Source organism: Sarcophilus harrisii, chromosome 5 (genome assembly GCF_902635505.1).
Source record: "Sarcophilus harrisii chromosome 5, mSarHar1.11, whole genome shotgun sequence".
Lineage (NCBI taxonomy): Eukaryota > Metazoa > Chordata > Mammalia > Dasyuromorphia > Dasyuridae > Sarcophilus > Sarcophilus harrisii.
This window is the reverse complement of record NC_045430.1, coordinates 252679055-252706180: the sequence shown is the minus strand read 5'-3', so window position 1 is coordinate 252706180 and position 27126 is coordinate 252679055. Positions and strand designations below refer to the sequence as shown.

Genomic DNA, 27126 nt, shown 5'->3' with positions numbered 1-27126 from the left:
CTATTAAAGAGTCACTCAGTTCTTTCTACCACTCAGCTGACTTGATTTTGACATACAGGCTCACATTTTTTTTATCGAAAAAAACAACCACTTTTGTTATCATTTAGTGGTTACCCATTACAAGGCTTATGCTACCAAGGTTGTAAGGATTACTAAGACATAGCTCCAGCCCCAAGAATCTAACAACAGTTGTAAAGTTTTCACTTAGCCACAAAATGTTTCTCTTATCCCACATGTCTAACTAATATTATACACTGGCAATTTTTTATATCACTAGATTGAGATAACCCAGTATGTCTCTGCTAAGTCTGCTAATTTACAAATTTTCTACTCTCCCTTTGGTTATTTCTATGATTTAGTGATAAGAAATTCCCTTGTCCAACACCATTAAGTTTCACCTGAACTGGCTTCAGTACTGCCATCTGGTTTCCATAATGAATGGGTTTAATTATTATGGCAGCTATGTAAACCTAGATCAGTATCAAAATCTAAGATTTAACTTTTATTTGTTTTAGAACTACATTTTCTCATTTAGTTATCTATAATCAGCATCTCAAGATTAGAAAATCAAGCCTGGGAATTACTAAAAATGTTTTCTTGCTGGCCACAGACATTTAAACAAAGGCGAAGAGACAAGTCCAGGAAGTGCAATGAACTTATCCATATCTGACCTCTGTTAAGTAGGACTCAGTGATCAGTTATTGTCATGGTTGTCAGGAGTAGAAGATTGGTCATGAGTCATTTTAACTTGATTTAAACATTTTTTTCAAAATAGTTTTAACTGATATCTTTACTTCATTTCCCCCCCAAAACCTCACTTATTACCAGAGCCATCCCATGTAACAAAACTTTTTTTTATAAGAAAAAAAGAACTATTGAGCAAAAATAACCCAACATACACATTAAGTCTCATGATATATATGAAATATCCCATTCCCTTAGTCCTTCACTTCTACAAAAAGGGAGAGAGGTATATTTTTTCATCTCTTCTTCAGGACCAAGACTGTTCATTATCATTACATAGCATTCAATTTAATTTGGAGGGATTCTTTTCATTTACATGTTTATAACAAAAATGTTGGTCATTTTGAAGGTCCCTCTGACTACAAGCTAGCATTTCAAAGTTGTTCATTTCAGTGGTATATATGAAGGGGGATAAAGTCACATAACAGAAAGGGCAAAGGGCAAATGAAACTTAACATCTGAGATATACAGGAAAAACCAACAACTTCTCATTACCTTGGATGAAAAAAAGTTAGTTTATGATGCATCATCATTATTACAATTATTAAAATGGCATCTCTCTTCAGGATAGAATTTATCTTTAATCCGTTACTCCTAACAAACTGAGGAATAGTCTTACAATGATACAATAATTATGCAAGCTTAGAAAAGATAGGAATAGATTTAAGTTTGTGTCTAAACACTGAAAGAAACATTCAAGTTTCTCTGATCAATTCTAATCTAGGAAAGTGTATTTATTATATCATTTCAGGAAACTAGCCACAATTTCATCAGTTTGAATTAACAACAGAGTTGAGGAACAGTGCTAAATGAATTTTATTTTAAGAATTAAAGTCTATTTTGTTTTCAGGGAGAGACAGGTCTTAATGGCATGCCTGGCTATCCTGGTGATGAAGGTGGACCTGTAAGTAATAAATCTTAATTTGATACTGAAGAACAGTGTTGAAAATGATCCAATGGCTGTTTACCATACTGAATCAAGGTCATTCCAATGGTGTTCTTAACTATACTTTTCAAAGAATTTCATTTTGTTGATTAAAATAAATATAAATTATATACATTCCTTTTAAGTTTTTAATCAGGTAGACTAATGAGAGTTTCAAGAAGTAAGACTGGGGTTATTTTGGTGTGGTCTTTCATAATAAGCCTAGATGATAATGTGAAGGTGGAACCTTTATTAGAGAATGATGGCTTAAAAACTTTGAAGAGAATCATAAAATAATATTCCTAGAATTATATATACTCTCACAGTGGTAAGGAGCCATAGAATCTTTGTAGTCTTATTAGTATCTGAGCAGAATGGGAGAGAATACTTCCGAATTAGTCATTCATCCTTTGCTTAAAAACCATCCAGGAAAGGAAACTTACTTCCTCCTGTGGCAGCCCATTCCATTTTTGGATGATGACGATTGTTAGGCCTCTTTTGCTTACTTGGGGCTGGTCTGTCTCCATCTAGAAAAAGCCCTTCATATTCTTTTAAAAAATGTATGGAATAAAATAAACGTTTCCATAACAGTACAGTAAAAATGATTGCCTATAGAACTGAAAGTCTGTTATGTACAACTTGCTACTAAGTTTTTCTACTTTTTTCTTTGTTTCTTTTTTCCATTCCTCCCTCCTTCCCTTCTTTCTTTTCATTCTTCCTTCCTCCCTCTTTTCCTTCTTTCCTTTCTTTTTTCCTCCCTTCTCCCTTTTCTTCCCTCCCTTCCTCTCTCCCTTCCTTCCTTCCTTCCTTTCTCCCTCCCTCCCTTCCTTCCTTCCTTCCTTCCTTCCTTCCCTTCTTCCTTCCTTCCTTCCTTCTCTGCTTCCTGATTAGTTCCCTAGTAATGAACCTAACTCTTTCCTTCTGGTGGGATAATTAAGAATGCTGAAGTAAATGGACTAACCTTTTCATGTCTTGTCATCTTGGCAAAATTAATGAAATGAATCACTTAGCTTAGCGATAGGAGATAGGATGGTATAGTTGTAAAAAGTACTTGATTAAGAAACAAGACACCTGGATTCTAGTCCTGCCTCCTTGGGTCTCAGTTTCCTCATTAAGATGGCTGTATGAGAAGATTTGTAAATTCATTTACAGCTCTAACCATCCTTAATTTCTTAATTTTTCCCTCCTGTCAATCAACTTGCATCTATTAAGCTCTACCATATGCTACCCACTATGCTAAGTACTGGGAATACAAAGGAAGGGAAAAACCCCAAACAAGAACATACTAGTCTTTGCCTTTGAGGAGCTCACAAATAAGTTGGAGACTTGATGACTGGAGGGGACTTAGAAGAAAAACATCAGCATGAAGGGGGATCCCAAAAGACTGCTTGCAGAGGGTAGGATGTTAGCCGATATGTGAAGGTGGGGATGAAGAAGACCTTTCTGGGCACTGGGGACAGCCAACCAGAGATGTTCAGTGTCATGGGAGAAGAATGATTGACTTGCCCGGCTGTGCAGGAAGAGCCTGAAGTATTTTTATTCCACAGGGAGAACGAGGCTTCACTGGCTTGCCAGGACCTCGTGGTGATGGAGGATGCCCTGGTGTAAGAGGGCTTAAGGTGAGCACTGCCCACGAGGAGGAAGCATGAATTATTTTCCTGATCTCATTTTGCACTTTCTACAGTTCTAGAAATGTCTTCTAACTTCTGAAGTGTTCAGGACATGACTTAAGAGTGCTGGCTCTTAGCTAAAATTCTTTTATAAGTCTTTTGGGGTGTCTACTAAATTGAGTCAGACAGTCAGTATCAGTATGGGTGGCGTGTTAGGAGGGTCACCAATGTTACCTGTAGATTTCTCTGGTTCCCCCCTACCCCCAACTACACTATCTAAGAAAAGGCCTTTTTAGTTGAAATCCTTAGCTAATATGCCTTCTTACCTAGAGAAGTCAAGCTATCGACTTTATGACATCTTCCTGTCTCATCTTGCTGTGTATCGGCAATAAAGCTTCTCTTCTCAGTAGTCAATGGTCAAATATCTCTAGCATGTCAATTTCTCTGGGGGAGAAGTTCTAAACTTTGATGTCATATTTATCTTTATTATAAATAATGCAAATGGTTTAATGAACTTGGTATAGCTTTTTCTAGATCTTGTTTTAACAATTTTTTTTCTCTCCAAAATTCAGGGATCAAGAGGGTTTATAGGAGAAAAGGTGAGTAGTTTATTTTCTCCTAAATTGGACATTAATTTTCTGTTGAGTAAATGCGATAGGAAACCTTGTCTCTTTTGCTTTGCTTCAATAAAGAAAGATTACACAATTCATGGAAAAACAAAAGAAAGTTTTACTGATGTTGCAGGTCCAGCATTCAGGTCTAATAAATGAATATTTAGTGAACTATGTATACATTTTCCAAGGAAATGGCATATGATATAATTTGAATGTTTCCAGTTTTGATTTAATCATCCCCATGATGATTTAATTCCAGTGGGGGGTTTGAACTTAAGGCTTTTCTAAGGTTCAGAGCAGTGGGGTGAAGGATAAGATAGGGATTGGCTTTGAGAGAGTCAATTGTTGGATCCAGGTAGTGGGGTAGATGTTGCCAAGTCTGGGAGTAGCCATGCTTACCTGCTAATCCAGAGGTCGAAATTGGGTAGGAAGCCTGAATTTACCACAGGCTGTGAGAGTTGATTAACAGTAAGTAGAACATACAAGCATTCTGTGATTTTATAACTGTATAGTTCATTAGCCATGGTCTAAAAATCTCTACTTCAGCATGTGAGCAACAAATACATTGATTTAACTATGTATGTGTTTCCAACCTAGAATATAGAACACAGTAAATGTCTGTGGAGTTTGATGATGATATATTGATAGAAGGGACATTTATCAGGAAAGCTGAAGTGTCAGTAAGAGTACAACCAAAAGGATCTAAATCCTCACATAGGTGATAGGATGTTGACCTGTGATTTCTTTAGTATAGGGGAGTCCTAAGTCAGGGAACTCCATCTACCAATGCAGGTGAGTACCTCCTCTGCAATTTATAGTCTTAGAGATTTGTTCAGAACAAAACTACTGAGTTGGGAAGTCTCAGAGTAGAAACTTGAGAGGATTTCCTCTCTCCAAGGTCAACTTTTTATCCACTAGGGCCATTTTGTCTTAGCTATCTAAGCTAAGCCTATTGAAAACAGAAAATGCCCAAAGTTTCTCTGAAGACTTTTTAAAATAGAAGTTAACAGCTCCCTTGTGCTGTGGGACTTTATCATATTGTACAGGAAAAATGTGCAGAGAAAGGATGTCCTCAATGCACTGACCAAGTCAGAAGAAGGAAGACAGTGGTGGAATCTGTCGAATACTTATCCTATACCAATATTTTCCCTCCTTATTTAACTTCAACCATGCTGAGATCAATAATCTGAAGCTCCTCCCTTGTAGGGGGGTTGTGAGGAAATGTGCAAACTTTTTAGGGCTAAATGGGAGTTGTTATTGTTGCCTAAGTAGGAATCCAGGGACAAGTTGCTATTCTTGTTTCGCTCTTGTATACTTAATGGTTTTAGACTTTTGGACAAATAAGAAAATGATCTTTGAATGAGAAAAGGTAATTACATAACAATATTGAAATGAAAGTTCATCTTCTGTAAACTCGCTGAAAGTTTTATTGGGACAAATCCATTAGTAGACAGGACAGGAATGATATATGTCTCAACATATACCCCATTAAAAATTCTACCAGATAACTGTATTTTGAAAATGTTTCTTTCCATGTAGTTTACAGATTTTATATTCTGCATATTGACATCCATTGAAATTATTGTCCTTAAATTTGTATGAACAATTTTTATGTCCAGAGTTAGATAAACATTGTCGTTATCATTGTCATCTCATTCTTCTTATATTACTATTACTATTGCTCCTACTGGTTCAAAACTATGATCCCTGGTATTAGAAATCGCCTTAGAGATCTAAAAGCAAGACCACTGAACAATTGATGTAACCAAAAGTTAATGTAAAATTTGTCCTACTGGTAGAGAGAGACCACAATAATGAATAAACAAGAGTGAAAGTTTTCTTGATGAGAGACCAGCACTAATTACTGTGTCTTTATGTGTTCTGGAAAATGGGCATTTTTGCCCATATTAATTATGAGTGCCCACACTGGTCTGCTAGTAAGGAGATAGGGACCACTTATAGGAGATCTGGGTTGCTGGGTAAACACCATTAGCCTGCTATAGACTCTCATTTGGTTCATTTCACTGTCTAGTCTTTTATTCCAATATCTCTGTGTTTTTTGGCCACCTTGTCTGCCTCCAAGACACAGCACATCACTTCCTGAGGATTTTATGTCCTTTTCTAAATTCTGGGGAAGAGAAAAGAAAAGACATACTCTTTTGTGCACATCAAAGCTCTCTCTTGGTGATTGTTAATTCTCCAACTCCTATTCAGCAGCTGATTTCCTAAGCATGATTTAGGAAGATTAGCACATAGGATTGGGGAGAAAAGTAGTAAAAAGAAATCATTTGGCAGAAGAAGAGAGCCCTTGGTATTCAAACAATCAGTTGAGTGTTATTGGTTATTTTGTGAAATTTATTGTTGTGACAACTGCCTAAGAGCAAATCATTACTATTTGACCATTTTTAAAAACATTTCCCTGAAATCTCCACACTATTGGCTGCTCCTATGCCTTTGGTCATGATTTAAGAATAAAACATTGCTATTTTCTTCTTTTCTTAACTTTGACAGTATTTCCTCTTAAAAGCATTGGTTTGCATAAGATGGCTAAACAAAGCTCTATCAAATTTTGAAAAGTCCAGAGGATTTAGTTCTACTTTATGAATCAAGAAAAAGTTTTTCATTACCAGAATCCCATTCTCCTCTCAAAAAGGTCTTTTTAGAATGTGCTTGGTTTTATTTTGGTACAGTTGTGCTGACATCCTGACTGGTTTCTCTTTACCACAGGGCAACCGGGGTGACAATGGATTGGATGCGTTTACTGGAGAAGAGGTACAAGAATATATCCAATCATTGAAGGAATGGAAAAGACTCACTAATATAATTTATGGAATAAGAGTAGTCCCATGCCTTTATTTTTCTTTTCCTGTCTTTCCTTTTCTTTCCCCCTGAAATATAGGGTGAACCTGGCAGTTCTGGAATCTCTGGAGAAAAAGGAAATGCTGGAATTCAGGTAAAGTGTGATATAACTTTGCTCTCAGGTGGTGAACTTGTGCTAAGTGTGACAAGTTCTGTTTGGTGGTAGAGAATATGAGTGGTATAACTTTAGATCTGAGGCAGGGCTCAATTAAAGACCTTGATGGCACTGAGGAAGAAGCTGGGATGCTTCTGGCTCTAAAGATGATGAATTGAGTGACTTCAGAAAAACCACTTAATCCTCTGGTTATCATCATATCATACCCCTACTCTGCAAGAAAGCCTTAACAACAATTCAGTCTCTGACACATCGTAGATATGTGGCCAGCCATACTTACCTGCTCTCCAGGCAACACTCCAAGAATGTACTTTACAGATTGCTATCAATCTGAACGAGTAGAGGGAATTTCCATTTTGGGAAGTCCCTCTGCCAATGAAGTCAAAGGTAAGATCATATTCATGTGTGCATGTACACTTGTCTATATATGTATATATTAATGTATATGTATGCAATGTGTCTGAGAATCTATAAAGTTTACATATGTAATATATATATGAATCATACATACTGTCTAGCCTATTTTGCCTCCTCGGCTCCCCTATTAAAAAGAACAAGGGTTCTTAGCTCTTTGGCAATCTGGAAAGCTTATAGATCTTTTTTAAAAAATTTAATCTATATACATACATAAACACATAAGATTGCAAAGGAATCCATTTATATTGGAATACAGTTATCAAAAAAAGTTCACAGATTCCAGATTAAGAACTGCTGACAGAATGCCTTTGTCTAGTTATTTATCTATATTTCTTCATATTATCTCAGTGGTTTTGTGCTCATGGATCTGTAATTAAATTATAGATACTTTCTTTTTGAAGGAAGCAGATAGTTTTCAAGAGTTGTTCTGCCCCCAGAATTCATTAACTATACTAGTGATTGGCCCCTTCTAAACTTCATGTGAGTGGTCCTCAGTTGACTGACTTACAGTACCTTAGTGGATTCACATTTGGAGCATTTCCAGCTTGACAGAATCTATTCAAGCTTACTCTTTGCCGGCCCAGCCTTTGAGAACCCAGAATTAATGTCATGCTATAAAGCATCATAATATAACTTTACAAATGGAGACATTATTAACCTTTTTTTTCCCAACTAGCATGTTGTAAGCCAGATCTCTGCAAATATGCAGAGGAAAACTCTATTTTTTTGTAATTTATTTTGTAATTAGAGGTAGAAGAATACTTTAGAGCCTGAACCTTCTTTGAATTTCTTAGGATACTGTAATCTTTCTCCTGTACCTTGTCATTTTCTAACTTATGTTCTTTAACTGCAATTGAGATCATTGACCCCACTGTGGGATTGGAGAGGCCTTCTCTCTCCAGGTCTTTGTCTGTCTCCAGACAGACAATATAATCTTGATTATCTCAATATAATCTCAGTATAATCTTGAGAGAAGACTTTGTCATTCCTCTAGAATTTAATTTCTTTGCCAGTGCTTTTAATCATATGTGCTTTTTAATCATATCTCTAGGCAAGGTGACCAGGTCCCTGGCATTGGAATACACACATACATGCATTCTCTCTCTTTCTCTCTCTCTGTCTCCCATCCCTTTAATTGATTCCCAGATGATTGGTACTCCAGAAAAGAGACACAAAGCCAGAAGATCACCTAAGTCCTATTTGGGCCACCCAAAATTTATCTGGCTTGCTTGATCCCTTTGACATATCAGTGGGATTTTCTCTGACAAATTAATTCTTCTTTCAAAGATTTCCCTTCTGTTATAACCATTTGATCCAGAATGCTATTAATAGGGAGTAGCACATTACCTCTTCACCACCATACTGTGGGTGATATAGTATCTGAGACCCCAGATTCAGTGAAGACATTATAACCCTTGTCATTCCCTCTGGTTTCAGGAAAACATTCCTTCCAGTATAATCTTGAGAGAAGACTTTGTCATTCCTCTAGAATTTAATTTCTTTGCCAGTGCTTTTAATCATATGTGCTTTTTAATCATATCTCTAGGCAAGGTGACCAGGTCCCTGGCATTGGAAACATTGTCCCTGGTGACCCTAGAATGGACACCTCTGAATATTGAAGTTTCTGACTGGTCTCTTGTCAGGAACTTCTCATATAGTCTCCAGCCTGACTTCAGAAGTGCTTCTGTGGCTGTGAGAACCACATTAGAATCACAGGTTATAGTAAACCTGGTATCTTTACTTAGTTGGGAGCCATAGTCTATAACTGACTTTCAGCTGCATGAGTTCAGAATTCTGCTGCTTTTGCTGACATCCAATATTTTTTTTTTGCCCCTGATCTCACTCTTTCTTCCTGCCATTCATATGGTCATTTAGATTTGTGGTCATATCAACCAAGGTGGCTAAATCTCTGGGTGTGAGAAAGCCAACCCAAATAATCACTTAATTTCTTTTTTGAGCCATTTGGTGCTTCCAGCCTCGCCTAACTGTTGACTGACAACTCTTGCCTACAAGTTGCCAACTAGCATCTTCATGGCACAGATCTAGCATCTTAATTGCCTAGTACTCATGGTCAGAGTACCTCTAGACCAGTAGGAATTCTACCTTATCTATTGAGAGCACCCTAAGAGAACTTCCAAAGAATCACCTGTTTGAAGGAGGTCCTTTCCAACCTCCTTTCCACAAAGGCAATTTGAACCTTACATATTATAAACATATGAGATTTCTATCATAAAAGGTTAATTCACACCAGACAAGGAGAGGCCCTTACCTGATGTTATAATGTGTTCTAGCAAGTGTAGGACTGTTAACTGGTGGCAGTGGAGCTACCATGATGTGAGTACTTACGTGATGGTAGTCACCTCCTACAGGTTTGGATTTGTTCTGTATCTCTGAACTGATGCTACCAAATCTTAGAGAAGGGCAAGTTCTATTTCACATCAGGTTTTAAAAATCATATCCTTAGGTTAATAGAGCAGAATCTACAAATCTGTGTCCATCAGAAATGCATCCAAGGCTGTGTCTGCAAGGGTTTCTTATTCAATTCTTTCCTTGCCATATGGTAACAGCATTGCCATAAACACTAGAAACCAAGGGAAGAGGTCCTTATGAGCACCCTGCCTTGTGCACACACAGTCTCCCCATTCTGTTACCTTCTGTGTTACAGTCTTGAGTTAAATTAGGTAAGTTTCTCTTTGGAAAACTTAGCACAACTGATCTAGTTGCATAAAGATAATCTTCACTAAGTTTATAGTGTATAAATTAATTAAACAGTTTTGAAACCTGAGGATTTAAGTAACATACTTGTCATATTTGAGCTTTATTACTGCAGAAAAAAATATTGCTTAATTTCTCTTTTGAAGTTTCCTGAGTTGCCTGCATATTTTAAGGGACTTTTGGCATAAGTCTTCATACATTCTTGCTAACACACATTTATACCCATTCACTTCAATTCAGTATATATTTATTCAGCACAATGCACAGGCCAGGCACAGTGCTAAATGCTAGGGATACAAATAGTAAGAAGAGACAGTTCCTGCCCTTAAGGAGCTTAAATCTAATGGGGGAACACAAGACATAAAAGGAAGTAAAAAATCCAGGGTCATGGGGAAAAGCAGGAAGAAGACCACATTGTTCTGAGGAGCCAAAACAAAGCACAGCAGTTGATGGGAAATGGAGTGATCAGGAAGGTTGTGAACCCTCTGTAAAGGAAAGCTTTAGGAGGAGTTTAGTCTGTGAAATATAAGTAGATATGGAAAACTTAATTATTTAGATTCTAAAATTTTCACACTATAATAAATTTTAAGTATTTATATGATAAGTAAAAGCACACTAAACTAGACTGTTCTTCCCATATGTTTTTTCCTATTAGAATGTGCGCTTCTTGGGAGCAGGAAAATCTTGCTTTTCTACTTATATAGTCAGTTTTTAACATATAGTGAGCAGCTAATAGATTTTTGTTCATTCATTCATTAATTCCCTCATGGGTTTCTCATATTCTGGAGGTTCACCTGATTCTTACTCTCATTTTTGGAAAGTTGCCTAAACAGGAAGTTTAAATCTTCCAGGGTTGAGAACATCTGCTCCCCAGTCATTCTGCCTCCTCTGCTTTCACCAAAGCCTCTAATCTGATGGATTGGTTTGATGCTTTCTACTGCTTAAGTATTAAAATATAGCCAGTTGGTATTCTCAGCTTCCATAATACTGCTGCCCATGGTGCTGACTACTTCTCTCCCAACAGGGCTGGTCATTCAAAAACCTCCTCCATTCTTGTTGCCTACCAAGAAAAGTATTAAGTCCTGATCCTAACATTTGAGATTCTCTTATCTGATTCCAATTGCACACATTCAGCTTGATATTATATCCCTTCACTCCATATATTTTATTTCCCAGACCAAGTAGACTATTTTCTGTCCACAGTTTTCCTACTGTCTTCTCCCATCTCTGTGTCTTTGCTTGTGTCATCCTAATGTCCATAATGAATCCTTTTTCCTGGAGCTTTTGATATTCCTATTACTTTCTTATGTCAATGTTCAGTTCATAAGCTACTTACTCCATGAAGCTTTCTTTACTCTTCTCTTTTCTCTCCTATGAAAATCATCTCTTCCTTTTTAAATTTTTTGTGTCTTTCTGACCAGAACTCTCCTCTACATTTTTCTCATAGAGTTTACTTGTCCTTCTTCCATTAGATTATAATCTTGTTGAATTAACATGGTATCTATCTTTGTTTTCCCACAGCCTGTAATATAACAGATACTCAATAAGTTTTTGTTAAATGATTTAATTGAATTGTTAATATCCAGGTTTAGTTACCCAATAGATAGTCTGAAATATAACATGGGAACACGGAGGTGGTGTGCCATTGAGATATAAATGTGGTGGTCCTATGCAAAGGGATGGTAATTGAAATTATGTGAATAGATAAAATTACTAAGAAAAGGTACAGAGAGAAGAGAGGGCTAAAACAGGGCTACAGTGAATAGCTGCCTTTCAGTGGTTGAAAAAAGGAATGATTAAAGATGTAAAAAGAGAACTGTGGGTATGAAATGCCATGGAAGTCAACGGAGAGAAAAACAGGAAGAAGAATGTGGCTTATGATGTCATGATTCAGGGAGGACTGAAGAGGGGAAGATGGGATAAGAGTCATTGTATGCAGTGGAAGGCCACAAATGACCTTAGAAGGAGCAGTTTCAGTAAAGTGCTGAAGATAGATTGATCAGCCAATCAGCAAGCGTTTATCCAGCTCCTATTCAGTGCCAGACCCTGTGATGGGTGTTGGATATACAAAGGCAGAAATGGGGATTAGTGAACAGACTCCACAGTCAGGACTGGGGCCCCCAGGGCCAGGTACCTAGAAGAAAAGGATTGACCCCAGGTGTGTGTGACCTGGAGGGGGAAGATGGATGGTTTTCTACCCCTGTAATGCACAATCTGGCTTATCCTCCCCATGCTTATCCTCATCCTTCTCCAGCCCCTCTTTCTCCCTTGGCTGAGGCATCCCCAGCCTCCAGATCACCTCGTGGCTTGGCAACTACTTTCAGAGGGCAGGCCTTTGCTTGGGGGCAGCCTTCCTTTTCCATTTTGAGTGGGATAGAGTAAGGCTCAGGGCAGCTAGGGGACACCATAGTGCCTTAGTGCTCATCACATCCAACCTCAGGCACTTACTAGCTGGGCAGCCTGGCAAGTCACTCACTGCCTACTTCAGTTTCCTCATCTATCAGATGGACTAGAGAAGGCAATGGCAAACTGCTCCAGTATCTTTGTCAAGAAAATCCCAAATGGGGTCATGAAGAGTCGGGCATGAATGACCCAGGTTCTCAAATTCCTAGTATAGTATCTAACTTTGCATTTTCCCTAATATTACATGTACTTGTCAGTTATGTTGCCATAACTCTCCCATCCGTCCCCTTCCTATTCACACCAAGATATCACCCAAGTTCAGGCCTTTATCACTTCTTGTGTGGAGTATTGAAACAGCCTGATGGGTGTCACTGTTTCAAATATCTCTTCTCTCACATTCATCTTCCGCTCAGCTGGAAAAGTACACTTCCCAAAGCACCGCTCTCACTATGGCTCTCACCATTTCTCCATATGATCCACCGAGTTGACCCTAAGATCAAATAGTATTTTGTTTTTTGCTCATCTTCTTAAATTTTATAATTCTGTGTGTTTTATAATATACATTCAATCATATATATAACAAATGTATGTATTCATAACAAATTATTTTATAGTCTATGTATTTATAATATAGAATTACTTTATAACAGATTTATATGTTTTATAACATAACATAGTAGTACATGTATATAATTAAATAAATAAATATATATATATATATATTGCTGCTGTTGTTAAGTCATTTTCAGTCATATCCAACTCTTTGTGAACCTGTTTGGGTTTTCTTGGTAAAGATATTGGAGTAGCTTGCCATTTCCTTCTCTAACTCATTTTATGGGTGAGGAAACTGAGGGAAACAGAGTGAAGTGACTACACAGGGTCACACAGCTAGTAATGTTGAATCTGAATTTGAACTTGTGAAGACAAGGCTTCCTGATTATAGGCCTGCTCTCTATCTACTATGCCATCTATCTGTCCTCCAAACATATCTATATGTGCATACAAATATTTATTCCTATGTAAACACACATATAAACATATATATATATGTATGTGTGCAGCACACACACTATATAAGTGTATATATTTATATAATATGATCACTGTTTTAGTTGATGTAGAGACATGGAATATATATGTTAATCTTTTTAGAAATCTGGCAATGAAAAATAGTTTAGGGATGGAAAACAGCTTGAGGCAGTGATAGGGTCAAGGGAAAGGTTTTATAAGACAAGGGAAAACTGAAAATAATTTCTTGACCGAGGAGTAGGGAAGCAAGAATATTGAAAATATATGAGATATTATTGATGAACCAAAGTTATTGTTGATACAGAAGGATCAAGGGTATAGGAAAGAAGGACTACCTTATGTCCTCTGAGCCTGAAAGAAAAAGGAGAGAACAGGTAAATATAGCAATCAGTTTAGAGGAATATAGGATAGGGTTTGAGGGAGTTTACTTGCAATAAACATGCTACAATTTTCTCAATAAAATATGGGTGAGGTGAACCCTTAAGAGTGAGCAGAGATAGAATAATATTGAAGGCTGGAGGAGAGACAAAAAGGTTTGAAGCAGCTCATTTTGATGATCTGTATTGAGTTGATAGGAACAGAGTCAAATTGTTTCTATGCAGCAATTTAATCCCAATCCTAATTGGGATTAAAATGGTCATAGAATATGAGTTGGTCAACACAATTTCATTATTTCCTCTGGTTGCACTTGGCTATACTAGGTAACAGAAATTGCTGAGGGTTAGCAATATGAAAATTATGGAAGGAGGCAAGAGATTTAAAGATGGAAAAGAGGAGACATTAAAATGTCTGATCATTAGGTGAGGTAGAGATATGACGGAAAGCAAGCTCAAATTAGGGTTGATAGACTGGAAGATTAAGGGACTTCTAGGGGGTCACAAGAAGGTCAAAGAACAGGTTTGGGATGAGTAATAAAGCAGGAGATAGGGAAGAATAAGAGGCTGTAATCAGAAAGAGGAATTTTAGAGTTCCAGGTCTTGAAAGTGAACTTATTTCAAGTAATAATATTGAATTCTAAGATAGGATTCTCTAGTGGGTGACTGAAATAGAGAGGAGATGGAGGGCATGGGGATTGAGAAAGTCAAGGAACTAGTGACACAAAGGGATTTTGCAATCTCAGCAGTTAATTATGGTTTGCCAGTTCTCTAATTGACCAGAACTGAAGCCACAGCTTAATCTAAGAACCCAAGAGAGGGACTGATGGAAGATTTTCCTGACTAGTCCTGTTCAGACATGGGGAGATTAGAGGAGATATTCTCATGGGGTCATGTGTTTTAGGGATGCAGCAGTCTGCTTGAGGAATGGTTTACTTCATATCACAGACACTTGTTAATAGTAGGGATGAATTAAAAAATGTGTTTTTCTCCTTCTCATGGGCATTTGCTAACTGTAGCTGTTGCTTCCTATCAATTTTTGATTAAGAGTATCTTTGAACTTGGAACCATTTTCTTCTCATTTTGGTGTCAATATTTATTTTAACACATCAGGGCTGGGCCTGCTTTTTTCCTTAACTCCCATTTACCATCTACATAACATAAAGGTGATCAAATAAAACTGAGTGCCTGATTTCTTATTCTCTCTTTGTGTTTCTAGGGCTTGAGGGGCCCTCCTGGAGCATCTGGTGACCCAGGAAGTCCTGGTCTGAGAGGAGATCCTGTAAGGATGGTTGATTCTTTTGTATAATTTTGGCTCCAGGACTTCTGTTGGCTAGGGGCTGGGATCCAAGAATGTTAGCAGTTATTTAGCTTTCTATTGACTTGCATCAAAACTGACCTTTGAAAGTGAAATTCTTCTTTTGGGTAATCAGGGCTTTTAAGGGAAATGAAATGTATTTCTTCAGAATTCACATTCCTTATCTGTGTCCAAATCCAGCCTGATAACTTTGGGTGATTTGGGTTTGGGCTTAATGAATGCTCGCACATTGATGGATGCTTTTTTTCCCCTTTCACTTATAGTAACAAAAGTTTTGTTTTTTTAGGGAGATCCTGGAACTGATAGCAATGTTTGGGGTCCTCAGGGAGAAAAAGGAAAACCAGGTCGCCAGGTAAAGTCTAATCCTGTATCTCTGGGGCACTGGGGCATAGGGAATTCTGTTGCCATGAATAGAGAGTAAGGATTTTTTTTGTCAAACTCACAGCTAGGGCCGGGCAACCAGGCCTTGTCCCAAGGTGTCAAAATTAAGAGTCCAACAGCATTTGAAATCTTACAGTGGTAATAATGGTAGTAATTAACACCTGTATATAGGGGCTTTTAAGGTTTGGAAAGCCTTTATATTTTCCCTCTAGTTTTCCTTATTTCTGTTCTTTGTTTGAGATCTATGACATGTTACCTGGCTTTAACAGAGAGAAAAATTAGCATTCTTTGCCTCTGGCTAAAGTAATACAGAACATACTTGAAATATGGAGCTCAAACACTACTGGAGGGCCATGCAAGGTGGACTGCTTTACAATGGGCAAGAGAATCAGTATGGAAAAAATGATTTTAATGAATTGTTCTTCCTAATTATGTGCTTTCCAAACCTTAAAAGCACTTTATAGGAGCTAGTTACTTCTACTATTATTATTTTTTTTCTTATCTTGAGACACTGTAATGTAGTCAAGAGGATGCTAGACCCAGGGTCTTGGCTCCTCATTCTGGCCCCAACACTGGGTGTCTCTGTGGCCAAGTCACTACACTTTCCCAGGGTGTAACTTCTGTACTTGTAAAATGAGAAAGCTGGATGAGAAATGATGACTAAGCTTCCTCCCTGTTCTGAAATTCTTTAATTTAGGGGAATTGTATTTAAACAAAAGATCCCTCGTGCTAGAAAAGGATTTGCTTTCCTTTATGGGTAGTGTCAGAACATTTTCAAATGCCTTTTCCCTTCTTTCTTAGATCCCTTTCTTCTTTTGGTGCTAAATTATATACTCATAATTTAATAGGGCATTTCCATAAGAAAACAAAAGCATATTAACCTGTCAATTACTAATGTTTTAAAATCAATGCTCTTAGTTCTCTATAAATCTAGTGCCAAGATGCTAGAATTTAAATGATAACTTAGAGAATGAAATTTCTTTAAAAAGAGTTGTATATACTCTTGTTGTTCAGTTATAAAATAACAATTATATCCTACTCTTTGTGCTCCCATTTGGGGTTTTCTTAGTGAAGATAGTAGAATGATTTGCTATTTTTTTCTCCACGTCATTTAACAGTTGAGGACACTGAGGTAAACAGGATTAAGTGACTTGCCCAGGATCACACGGCTAGGAAGTTTCTTCCTCAGAAAGAAAGGTTTATAGACTCCAGGCCCAACTCTCTGTGCCCTATGGAGCCTTTTAGTTGTTTATGTATTCTTAGTTCCCCCCATAGGCCTAGTACCAAAAGATGAGATTTTAAAGGATGACTTGGAGACTACCATTGACTAAAATGACAATTATGAGTTAGTGGGAAATTTGCTGGGCTTACAATCAGAAGCTTGGTCTGAAGCTCACAGGTTGTTGTGATCCTAACCAAGTCACTTTATCTGTAAATGAGGAGTTGGAGAAAGCGGTTGCCATCCTTGTCAGCAAGTTTATTGATGACTCAGTGCTCGCAGAGCCCCCTGTGAGCTGCTCAGACTAAAGGAGTACTCTGCCCTCTGTCCCACATGGGGAGTAGGCGATGCCAGCAAGAAGCGTGTAGGAGGTAAAGGGCCAATATTGAAAGGCAGAGGCAGCGGAGACCTCAAAGAGCATCAGCAGCAGCTGTTCACATTTCTGTAGAACTTCAGGGCTTGGGCAGCACTTTACATGCTTCAGGCCATTCTACCCCAAAACCTGGGAGCTGCAGATCCAGTTCAATCCCGTCCATCCACCAAGCACCCATTCGTTCCCCACCATGTGCTGGACACGGGTCCTGGGGAGAGAAGACAGAAATGAATCTTGTTTGCTCTCCAGGGACTTCCCTTTGATGTTGGATGGTGGGGGAGAAGAGGAGGTACAGCATATAAACAGGAAAGCAGCACAATCTGAGAAAGAAATGAGCACCAGCAAATAGGGAGCTCAGGAAAGATTTTCTGTAGGAAATGGCACTAGGGTGGATCTTTAGAAGCAGCTATAGGTGCAGAGGACAAAGCACTGGCTAGGGAGGTGGGAAGAAGACCTGAATTCAAATGCGACTTTAGACGTCTATTGGGATCCTGGCAAGTCATGTATTCTGCTTGACTCAGTTTACTTCACTGTGAAATGGAGACAATAATAGCACCTACCTTCCCAGGGTAACGATGAGCATCTAGTGAGATATTGGAGATTAAGTTCCCATAGACACCAGGCCAGTGAGTGCTAGGGGTGGATTTATAAGCCCAGGTGTTTCAGATGCTGAGTGCAGCACTCTTGCCACCTTTCCTGTCTCCCCTCACACCTCCCTTCAGGCTTAATTTCCTTATTTTACAGATTTAGAATCTGGGGACTGGAGAGGTCTTAGCTTCTCAACATGACTGATGGAAAGGTGCATGCCCATTGTGATTAATAAAGCTTTTAGTGGAACCAAGCCTTGAAGGAAAGATCACAATAGATTTACATTTAGATGGAGTTTGGAGAAGCCATCAGTTCAATATTCTTATATTCTCCATGGAGAAACTGAGGACTAGAGAGTTCAAGTGAATCGTGTGAAGTTACAGAGGTAGTCGGAGGCAAAGCCAATGTGTGCACACACGTACTGAGGCTCCAGATTCTGTGCTCCTCCTGCAGGACGTCTGGAGTACCCTGTAATTTAGAAATACTGCTTTTGGCTGTTATTTGATTGGAGAGAACTAACAAGAAAATGTGAATAAATTCAAACTCCTCTTATTTTTCAGGGAAAACCGGGGCAACATGCTCAGGGAGGCGTGCCTGGAGACCGAGGTTCTAACGTAAGTATAACCTGAGCTTGACACTGTTTTCTCTGGGACTCAGTTTAAAAAAAATCTCCCATCAACCTTCTACCTAACTGAAATTGTTCTTTTTTATTTTTCCTCAGGGCCCAAGAGGTAGAAAGGGTCTACCTGGAGTACAGGTTGGTGCTTTTCAGAACAGAGATATTTATGTTGTTCTCTCATTTGTGATCATTTGACCCTCCGGTCCATAGAAATGGTTATATTTTTTATAGACATGATTTGACCTTCTGTTCAGTTTCATAAAGATGATTGGGAAGTTTTGGATTTTGGGGGGGACATTTTCTATAGGCATGGGGAACTTTATATTTTTTTCCTTTGATTGTTTTGTTTATGAAGGCATTTTGTAGAATTTTTAATTTATTAAGTTCCTACTATGTGTCTGGAGTTTTTTATTTATAAAGAAATTTTCTAGAATTTTTCATTTATTAAGCTCCTATTGTGTATCTAGAGTTTTTATGAAGGAGTTTTTAAGAGTTTTTCATTTATTAAGCTCTTACTATACGTTTAGAGTTTTCATTTATTAAGCTTCTGCTATGTGTCAGATACTATGATAAGTGCTTTACAAATATCATCTCAACCTGGTTCTCACACCAGCCTTGAGAGATAGGTGCTATTATTATCCATGTTTTACAATTAAGGAAACAGAGGCAGACACAGATTGGGTGACTTGCCCAGTATTTATAACTAGTAAGTGTCTGAGGGTACATTTGAACTCAGCTCTTTCAGACTCTAGGCCCAGCGCTTTGTGCTTTATGGCATCCCTCAATGCCTTTAAAAGAAACTCAATATCTTTGAATAAGGGTCACTTAGTTCTAAGATCTTAAATAGGGGTAGATTTTAGAGCTTAAACTTAGAGAATTCCTGGGTGAGGGCACCCAGTGGCACCCACTTTGCTAGAGGGCCAAGAGATTAAGTGACTTGTCTCAGGTCCCACCAGCAGTGTTTGTCAGAGGTTGGACTCACTCTTCTGGTTCCAAGGCCATTTCTCTCTTCTCTATACCCCGATGCCTCTTGACTAATGAGAATGATCAAGGGGGTAAGGAACTGGCTACAATTAGGAGCAACAAATAAATGTTAAAGGAGATTCCATAGAGAAGAAAACGCCCAAATTATTAGAGCTGTCTAAAATGGAAGAGGTTGTCACAGGAGATAATGAGTTTCCTGTTAACTAAGGTATTCAAGTAGAGGCATTTATGAGTGTCATGATTTGTGTGGGACTTGGATTAGATTGAGCTCTGAGATCCCCAATAACTCTGTTAATGCAATGAATCTATGGCACTGACTTGAAGAGGTGACCGGTTATGCACTGAATTCAAGAGAAAACCTTGTTACTGACAGTCATGAATTCTTTCCTGGGCTAGAAGAGAATTTCCAGAAATTCTCCTAATGCTGACGGAATGATGGGGCGGGTGTGCTGGAGAGTTAACTCTCAGGAAGTTTGTGATGGATTGTTTAAGAGTAGAGTCTGAATTACAGAGGCTGGAGAGCATGTCAAAGTAAAGGATGAAGCGTCTATCTGTTCTTATGGAAGCTGAGATTAACTGTGCATCAGTGGGAATGACTTCCAGTAACAGTGGGTGTCTGTCTAGTCTGATTCCAAATTGCTGGCCAAGGAGAAGGGGCGCTTCGGGTCTTCAGATGAAACTCTTCAGGATGGGGAACATGGAGAGAGGGAATCCTGGGGAAATGGAGAGGCTGATTCACCCCATTAGTGCTACCAACCCTGGGAGTGCATGCATATTGGGTCCTAGAGTTATTCTCCGCAAAGTGATCGTAACACTTTGAAATTTCTTTTTAAATAACTTTTTATTGACAGAACCCATGCCAGGGTAATTTTTTACAACATTATCCCTTGCACTTACTTTTGTTCCGATTTTTCCCCTCCCTCCCTCCACCCCCCCCCCAGATGGCAAGCAGTTCTATACATGTTAAAGAGGTTACAGTATATTTTAGATACAATATATGTGTGCAGAACTGAACAGTTCTCTTGTTGCTCAGGGAGAATTGGATTGAGAAGGCATAAATAACCCGGGAGAAAAACAAAAATACAAGCAGTTTACATTCATTTCTTAGTGTTCTTTCTTTGGGTGTAGCTGCTTCTGTCCATCCTTGATCAATTGAAAAAGAGTTAGATCTTCTCTTTGTCAAAGAAATCCACTTCCATCAGAATACATCCTCATACAGTATCATTGTTGACGTATATAATGATCTCCTGGTTCTGCTCATTTTACTCAGCATCAGTTCATGTAAGTCTTGCCAATCCTCTCTGTATTCATCCTGCTGGTCATGTCTTACAGAACAATAATATTCCATAACATTCATATGCCACAATTTACTCAACCATTCTCCAATTGATGGGCATCCATAGAATTGTTTTTGTTATTCAGTTATTTCAATCATGTCAGATCCTTCATGACTTCATTTTGGAGTTTTCTTGGCAGAGATACTGGAGTAGTTGGCCATTTCCTTCTCCAGTTCATTTTAGAGGTGAGGTAACTGAGGCAGGCAGGATTAAGTGATTTGCCCAGAGTCACACAGCTAAGAAGTGTCTAAGGCCAGATTTTCCTGACTTCAGGGCCAGCACTCTTTCTACTGTAGTTGCCCTGCATTCATTTTCTATATGGTTTGTATATTCACATAAAGTATCCTCAAAGTTTTAATGTAGTTTTAAGCTTTAGTAACTTCAGTAGTGTAAATTCTACAAAATTATAACAGATAAATTTATAAGCAACTCATAAAACATTTCAAACTTGTGAACTTATAAAAATTTCTAGAAAAAATTTAAAAAATTATTGAAACTTTAAAATATTTTATGTTTCTTATTATAGAATTCAATATAACCACTGTCCTGTAGATTTTTTTTTTAAATAAAATCTTTCACTAGTTGCTGCTCAGAGACTGAAAGCATTACATTTGAAGTCCTAGCCTTAAAATCATTAAGAAATGAGAGTTTAATGACAATTTTGACATGATCCCACAAGAAAACATCTAATAGAGCTAGATCAGGGAACCGAGGAGGCCATGCAAGAGAACCTCCTCCACCAATCCTCTGGACCAAGAAGGGGTCATCCAGAAACTCGCACATGCAATGCATAAGGTGACAAAATACTCTATGTTGTTAAAATGAAAATGAAAACTTTGTCACTTAAAATGTACAAAACTAATCAAGTATGGGAGACATTTAAATACTTAAAACTTTCAAATTATGTTTTAAAAAAGTTATAGAACTTACATCTTTGAAGTCATTAAAAATTGAAATTAAAAAAGACTCTAGGAATATGCACACTATCTCTCCTGATAGAATGTAAACTACTTGAGACTTGGACTTCCTGCTTTTTATTTGTATCCCTAGCACTTAACATTGTCCCTGGCACATAGTAAATACTTGTTTTAATGTTTGAGTAATTACCCTTGGCATTTACCCTTCTCCATACCCCTGGAATGCTCAGGATATATTCCCAGAATCCAGCCAAGTGCTCTCCTGGATTTTCTGTATGGGGGTGGTCTGAGGTTGGACCTTTTTACCTCTGAGCACAGGTGGCAATAGATATCAGGCTTATTGGATACAAAGGAAAGGGAATAAGTTGAAAATAAAGCAGATAAGCTACCCCCTTTGGAATTGTTTTGAATCATTGTATTTTAGTTTTTTTTTTTTTCATTAGCAGAGCAGAAAGGAAACTGAAAGCTTGCTGACCTTAGCTTTGGAGAAACTGGGCTGCTCTGAACAATTAAAAGGTTTCCTCCTTTAGGATATTTTTTTAGAATATGATGTTCTCTATCTTTCCCTGGCTTTTTATTGAATATAATTTTTATTGCATCATGGTCTGAAAAGGAAACATTTACTAATTCTGCCTTTCTGCATTTGATTTTGAGATTTTTATGCCCTAATACATGGTCAACTTTTGTATAGGTGCCATGTACTTCCAAGAAAAAGGTATATTCCTTTCTGTCTCTATTCAATTTTCTCCAGAAGTCTAGCATATCTAGGTTTTCTAGGATCCTATTAACCTCCCTAGTTTCTTTCTTGTTTATTTTGTGGTTAGATTTGTCTGATTCTGAGAGGGAAAGGTTAAGGTCCCCCACTAGAATAGTTTTGCTGTCTATTTCTTCCTGTAACTGGCTTAAAATCTTCTCCAGGAATTTGCCTGCTCTACCATTTGGTGCATACACATTTAGTATTGTTACTATTTCATTATTTACAGTTCCTTTTATCAAGATGTACTTTCCTTCCTTATCTCTTTTAATAAGATCTATTTTTAGTTTTGCTTTATCTGAGATCAGAATTGCTACCCTGCTTTTTTTTTTTTACTTCAGCTTAAGCATAATAAATTCTGTTCCAGTCAGAATATGGTGTTCTATTCAACAGGATACCCACTAGACAAATGTTGGGAGACCCTAGGATTATCTCTCTTGTTGCTGAGCCATATTTTGGTTATTTTAAAGTTGCAGAGGTCTGTAGATCTTTATTCTGGAAATTACACATATTTTCCTCTCCTTATTTATGCAGTATTTCTGGGTCTTCTGTCCATCAAGTCCTGAACAGATAAGTCTGCTTAGAGAGGTTGAGGCACACATAGGGCAGGTGAGAGACAGGAAGACCTTTAGTAAGAAGGGTAGAGGGGAGTGGTCATGGCTGTTTCACATATACAGGGGGATGAATGTTTACCAGTAAATGAGTCTGCTAGCCTAAGATGGGGCAAAGAGAAGAGGTATAATCCTGGGGAGGTTCATCATGTCAATCCCAGAGCTAGCCTTCCTGATAGTAGAGCTTTAAATGTCAATTATTCCTTGAGATGGCATTGTGTTAGAACTCTCTTGGTTGGAGTGCTGTCCAGGGTCCTGGTTCTGGGATGGGATTCTGTCATCTGTTCCAGCCTCTGATTCTGCACATTTCAAATATGAGGTGGGAGAGCAGCCAACTCCTGAGAACTTCTAAAGACAAAGTTAGTCTCAGACAACTAGCTATTCACCCCTGGGCAAGTCACATAATGCGTCTGCCTCAATTTCCTCATCTTTAAAATGGGGATAATAATAGCACCTACCTCCCAGGGTTGTTGTGAAAACCATTTGAGATAATATAGTTGTAGAGCACTCAGCACAACGCCTGGCACATAGGAACTGCTTAATAAATGCTGGTCTATTTACTTTCCCCTTGAACTGTAGCAGGTAAGAGAAAATAGAGAGCTCCTGTTTTTGTTGTTGTTGTTTGTTGATATTTTAACATATAACATATATTTAACATATAAGTTTCCTAATTCATTGTGTCAAACTTCTTGGAGGGCATAAAGTCGCACAGGATAGACAGGAATAGCATCATGGTGCCATGGAATATATAAAGGATGTGGTTTCATCTGAACCTGGATTCAAATCCTGACTCCGCCCTGTCTGTTAGCTCTTGGGGAAACCACTTCATTTATCTCTGTCCTTGTTTCCTCATCTATAGAATAAGGGATGGAATAGATGCCCTCTGAGTTCTCTTCTACCTCTAATTCTATCTTCTTCACTGTCCCCTTACACTTGGGCATGTGGCTATTCTCATCATTGGAGGGAATGCCCCACAGATGGAATTAGAGTTCTGTTGGAAGCCTGGATATGACACACACTGACATAACAAATTCATGTGTGATGAATGTCAAAGTGCTGTTTGTTTGGGTTTCTTTTTTTTTTTTTTGTTTACTACTATAGGTTTTGCTTAAGAGAGCCATTGAGGTCACATTAGGTGTCCCATGTTGAGAACAATTAAATGGTCCAGTGCAAAGACTGCTTGAATTGGAGTCAGGAAGACCTGTTCAGATTCTGCCTTGGACATTGATATGGCTGTGTCTGTGGGCAGGTTCCTGGATTTCTCTCATCTTCAGTTTGTTCATTTGTAAAGTGTAGATACTAACAGCACCTAAATTATTGGTTTGTTGAGGGGATGGAAAATAGAGAATATTTGTAAAATGCTTTGCAAACTTAAAGTGCTATAGAACATTAGCTATTATTATCATCTTTGAGAGATTCTGTTAGGTGAATTCTCATTCTTCTGGCTGTTCTTGAAAGTTAGCCATAAATGAGCCCAATGAAGGAGAAGTAGCAGAGTTCTAATTCATTGACTACGTGGTTTTCATATGACTTAATGACAATGGTATCAGTGTTATCTACAGAGATTTTCCTCTTTCCTCCCTGAAGGAAAGATACTGAGACTGGGGAGCAGAAAGAGTTTAATTTAGTGTTTTTCCAGAACACCAGATGGAAAGTCCCCTATACTCCTCCTCCTCCTCCTCCTCTTCCTCTTTCCTCCTCTTCCTCCTTCTGATTTCTGTTTTCTCCAATCCTTTGAATTTTATCCTTTCTAGCAAAGAATGAACCCAACCAGCTGTATTTCTCATTTTTTCTGGAGTCCAAGAATACTGTGTAGGAGGGAAAGATTTGTTTTGGAAGCTGTGGCCCCATTGGAATAACAATAAGTTCCAGGGAAACTCACTTGTTTGCTTTGAGAACATCATCCATGAGACTGACCACTTTTATAGATCACATAGTATCTTGCATCTCCTGGGATATATGAATTTTTAAATGTATTTGATAAAAAATCACGGTGTCCACTAAAAAGAATAGTTGGAACAAACCAACATACTGATCTTATACACTGAACACTTTTTAATTTTTTATTTTTTTAATTCATATTTTTTTATTGACAACATATGCATGGGTAATATTTTATGACATTATCCCTTGCATTCACTTGTGTTCCGACTTTTCCCTTCCCTCCCTCCACCTCCTCCCCAAGATGGCAGACAGTGCTATACATGTCAAATATGTTATAGTATATCCTAGATACAATATATGTGTACAGAACCATACAATGCTCTTTTGCACAAGAAGAGTTGGAGTCAGAAGAAAAAAATAACCTGAGAAGGAGAACAAAATGCAAGCAGTTTACATTCATTTCCCAGTGTTCTTTCTCTGGGTGTAGCTGCTTCTGTCCATCATTGATCAATTGGAATTGAATTAGAGCTTTTCTTTGTCGAAGAAATCCACTTCCATCAGAATACATCCTCATACAGTATCGTTGTTGAGGTGTATAATGATCTCCTGATTCTGCTCATTTCACTCAGCACCAGTTCATTAAGTCTCCAAGCCTCTCTGTATTCATTCTGCTGGTCATTTCTTACAGAACAATAATATTCCATAACATTCAAATACCACACTTTACCCAACCATCTCCAATTGATGGACATCCATTCATTTTCCAGTTTCTAGCCACTACAAATCCGGCTGACACTAACATTTTGGCAATACAGGTCCCTTTCCCTTCTTTAGTATCTCTTTGGGATATAAGCCCAGTAGTAGCACTGCTGGATCAAAGGATATGTACAGTTTGATAACTTTTTGAGCATAGCACTGAACACTTTTTAAAAAGCTGAATATAACAGTTCACTAAAGAGATGTATATTTTTTCTTGCTCCCATCTTTAGCAGCCTGACATCTGTTTCTGCTTTCTGTTCATCTTGGCAGGGTGTGCCTGGAGAAACTGGTATACGTGGCTACAGTGGAGTTCCTGGACGTCCAGGCTTGGAGGTTAGTCCAACATAGGCTAACTTACCTTCAGTGATGATAGTTTTGATTTTGCTTTATTTTTGTTTTTGCTCTCTTCTATTATTCTTTGAAAATTTGTTTTAGAAGGCAATAAATCATTCTCTCTTTTAAGTCTAAATAAAATTGACCTTGGGAATCCTTTTTATTGATGCCTCCTGGAAAGGGGAAGGGGCAGCATATTTTTCAGCATTTCTTCTTAGAATTTACCAAAAAGCCATCTATAAAGTCAAGACAACAAGCATATATTAAAGTGCCTATATGCCAGGCACCTTGTTAAGCCCTGGAAATACAAAGAAAGACAGATATCCTTGCCCTCACGGTGCTTCCTATATTAAGGAAGGGGACAATATGCAAACATCTATGTAAAAACCACACACACACGTATATGTTATACATATGAGTCATGTATTCATGTGTATGTGTGATATATAATATGTAAAAGATAATCTCACAGGAAAGGCACTAACATTCAGGAAGACCTTGATCAGGAAGGGCTTCTTTGCAAAGGTGTGATTTTAGCTGAGACCTAAAAGGAAGCCGGGGCAACCACAAAGAGAAGAATTAGGCATGGAGGCAGCCAATGAAAATTCCAGGAGTCTGGAGATGGAGTGTTGTGGGGGAGACACAGCAAGGAAGTTGCAGAATACTTCAAGAGGAGTGTAAAAAGAATATGAAAGTAGGAAAGGGCCAGGCTGTCAAGGATAAACTAGAAATTCAAACAGAATTTTGATTTGATTATGGAGTTGTTACAGAGTTTGTGTTGAGTGTGTATGGGGGGCAAGGACAGATCTGCTCTGTAGGACGATCAGTTTGACAACAGAGTGGTGGATGACTGGAGCGGGGGGAGATTTGAGACAGAGAAAAACCCAGCAGGCCAAGTGTGGGATGATGAAGTCTTTCACAGGGTGGCGACAGCATCCTGGGAGGGAGCAGAATGCATGTGAGAGATGTTGCCAACTTAGAATTGATAAGGCTTCGCAACAGATTAGATGTCTATAAAAAGAGAGAGATAAATGTGGTCTCCAGTGTTCAGGGTCCTATATGTATGTATGTATGTAAGTATCCTGGGTGGGTCTGTCTGTGTCCCGAGGCAGCTAGTTCCTGGATAGGAGCTGAGTCTGGAGTTAGGAAGACCCGAATTTACCTTTGGCCTCAGACACTCGTTTGCTGGGTGACTCTGGACAAGTCATTTCACCTTGGTTTGCCTTAATCCATGAGGGAAGGAA

General features: G+C 38.3%; 1 protein-coding gene across 1 annotated transcript in view; it reads left to right on the top strand.

The window, feature by feature from the left end:
- The window catches only part of LOC111721183 (collagen alpha-4(VI) chain-like), a 104022-nt gene that overhangs the window by 43984 nt on the left and 32912 nt on the right, over nucleotides 1-27126 (top strand). The window contains exons 15-24 of the mRNA XM_031940226.1: nucleotides 1595-1648; nucleotides 3217-3288; nucleotides 3852-3878; nucleotides 6621-6665; nucleotides 6793-6846; nucleotides 15025-15087; nucleotides 15410-15475; nucleotides 18245-18298; nucleotides 18406-18441; nucleotides 25820-25882. Of these exons, the coding sequence (XP_031796086.1) occupies nucleotides 1595-1648; nucleotides 3217-3288; nucleotides 3852-3878; nucleotides 6621-6665; nucleotides 6793-6846; nucleotides 15025-15087; nucleotides 15410-15475; nucleotides 18245-18298; nucleotides 18406-18441; nucleotides 25820-25882 (534 nt within the window). The remainder of the gene's footprint in view (nucleotides 1-1594; nucleotides 1649-3216; nucleotides 3289-3851; nucleotides 3879-6620; nucleotides 6666-6792; nucleotides 6847-15024; nucleotides 15088-15409; nucleotides 15476-18244; nucleotides 18299-18405; nucleotides 18442-25819; nucleotides 25883-27126) is intronic.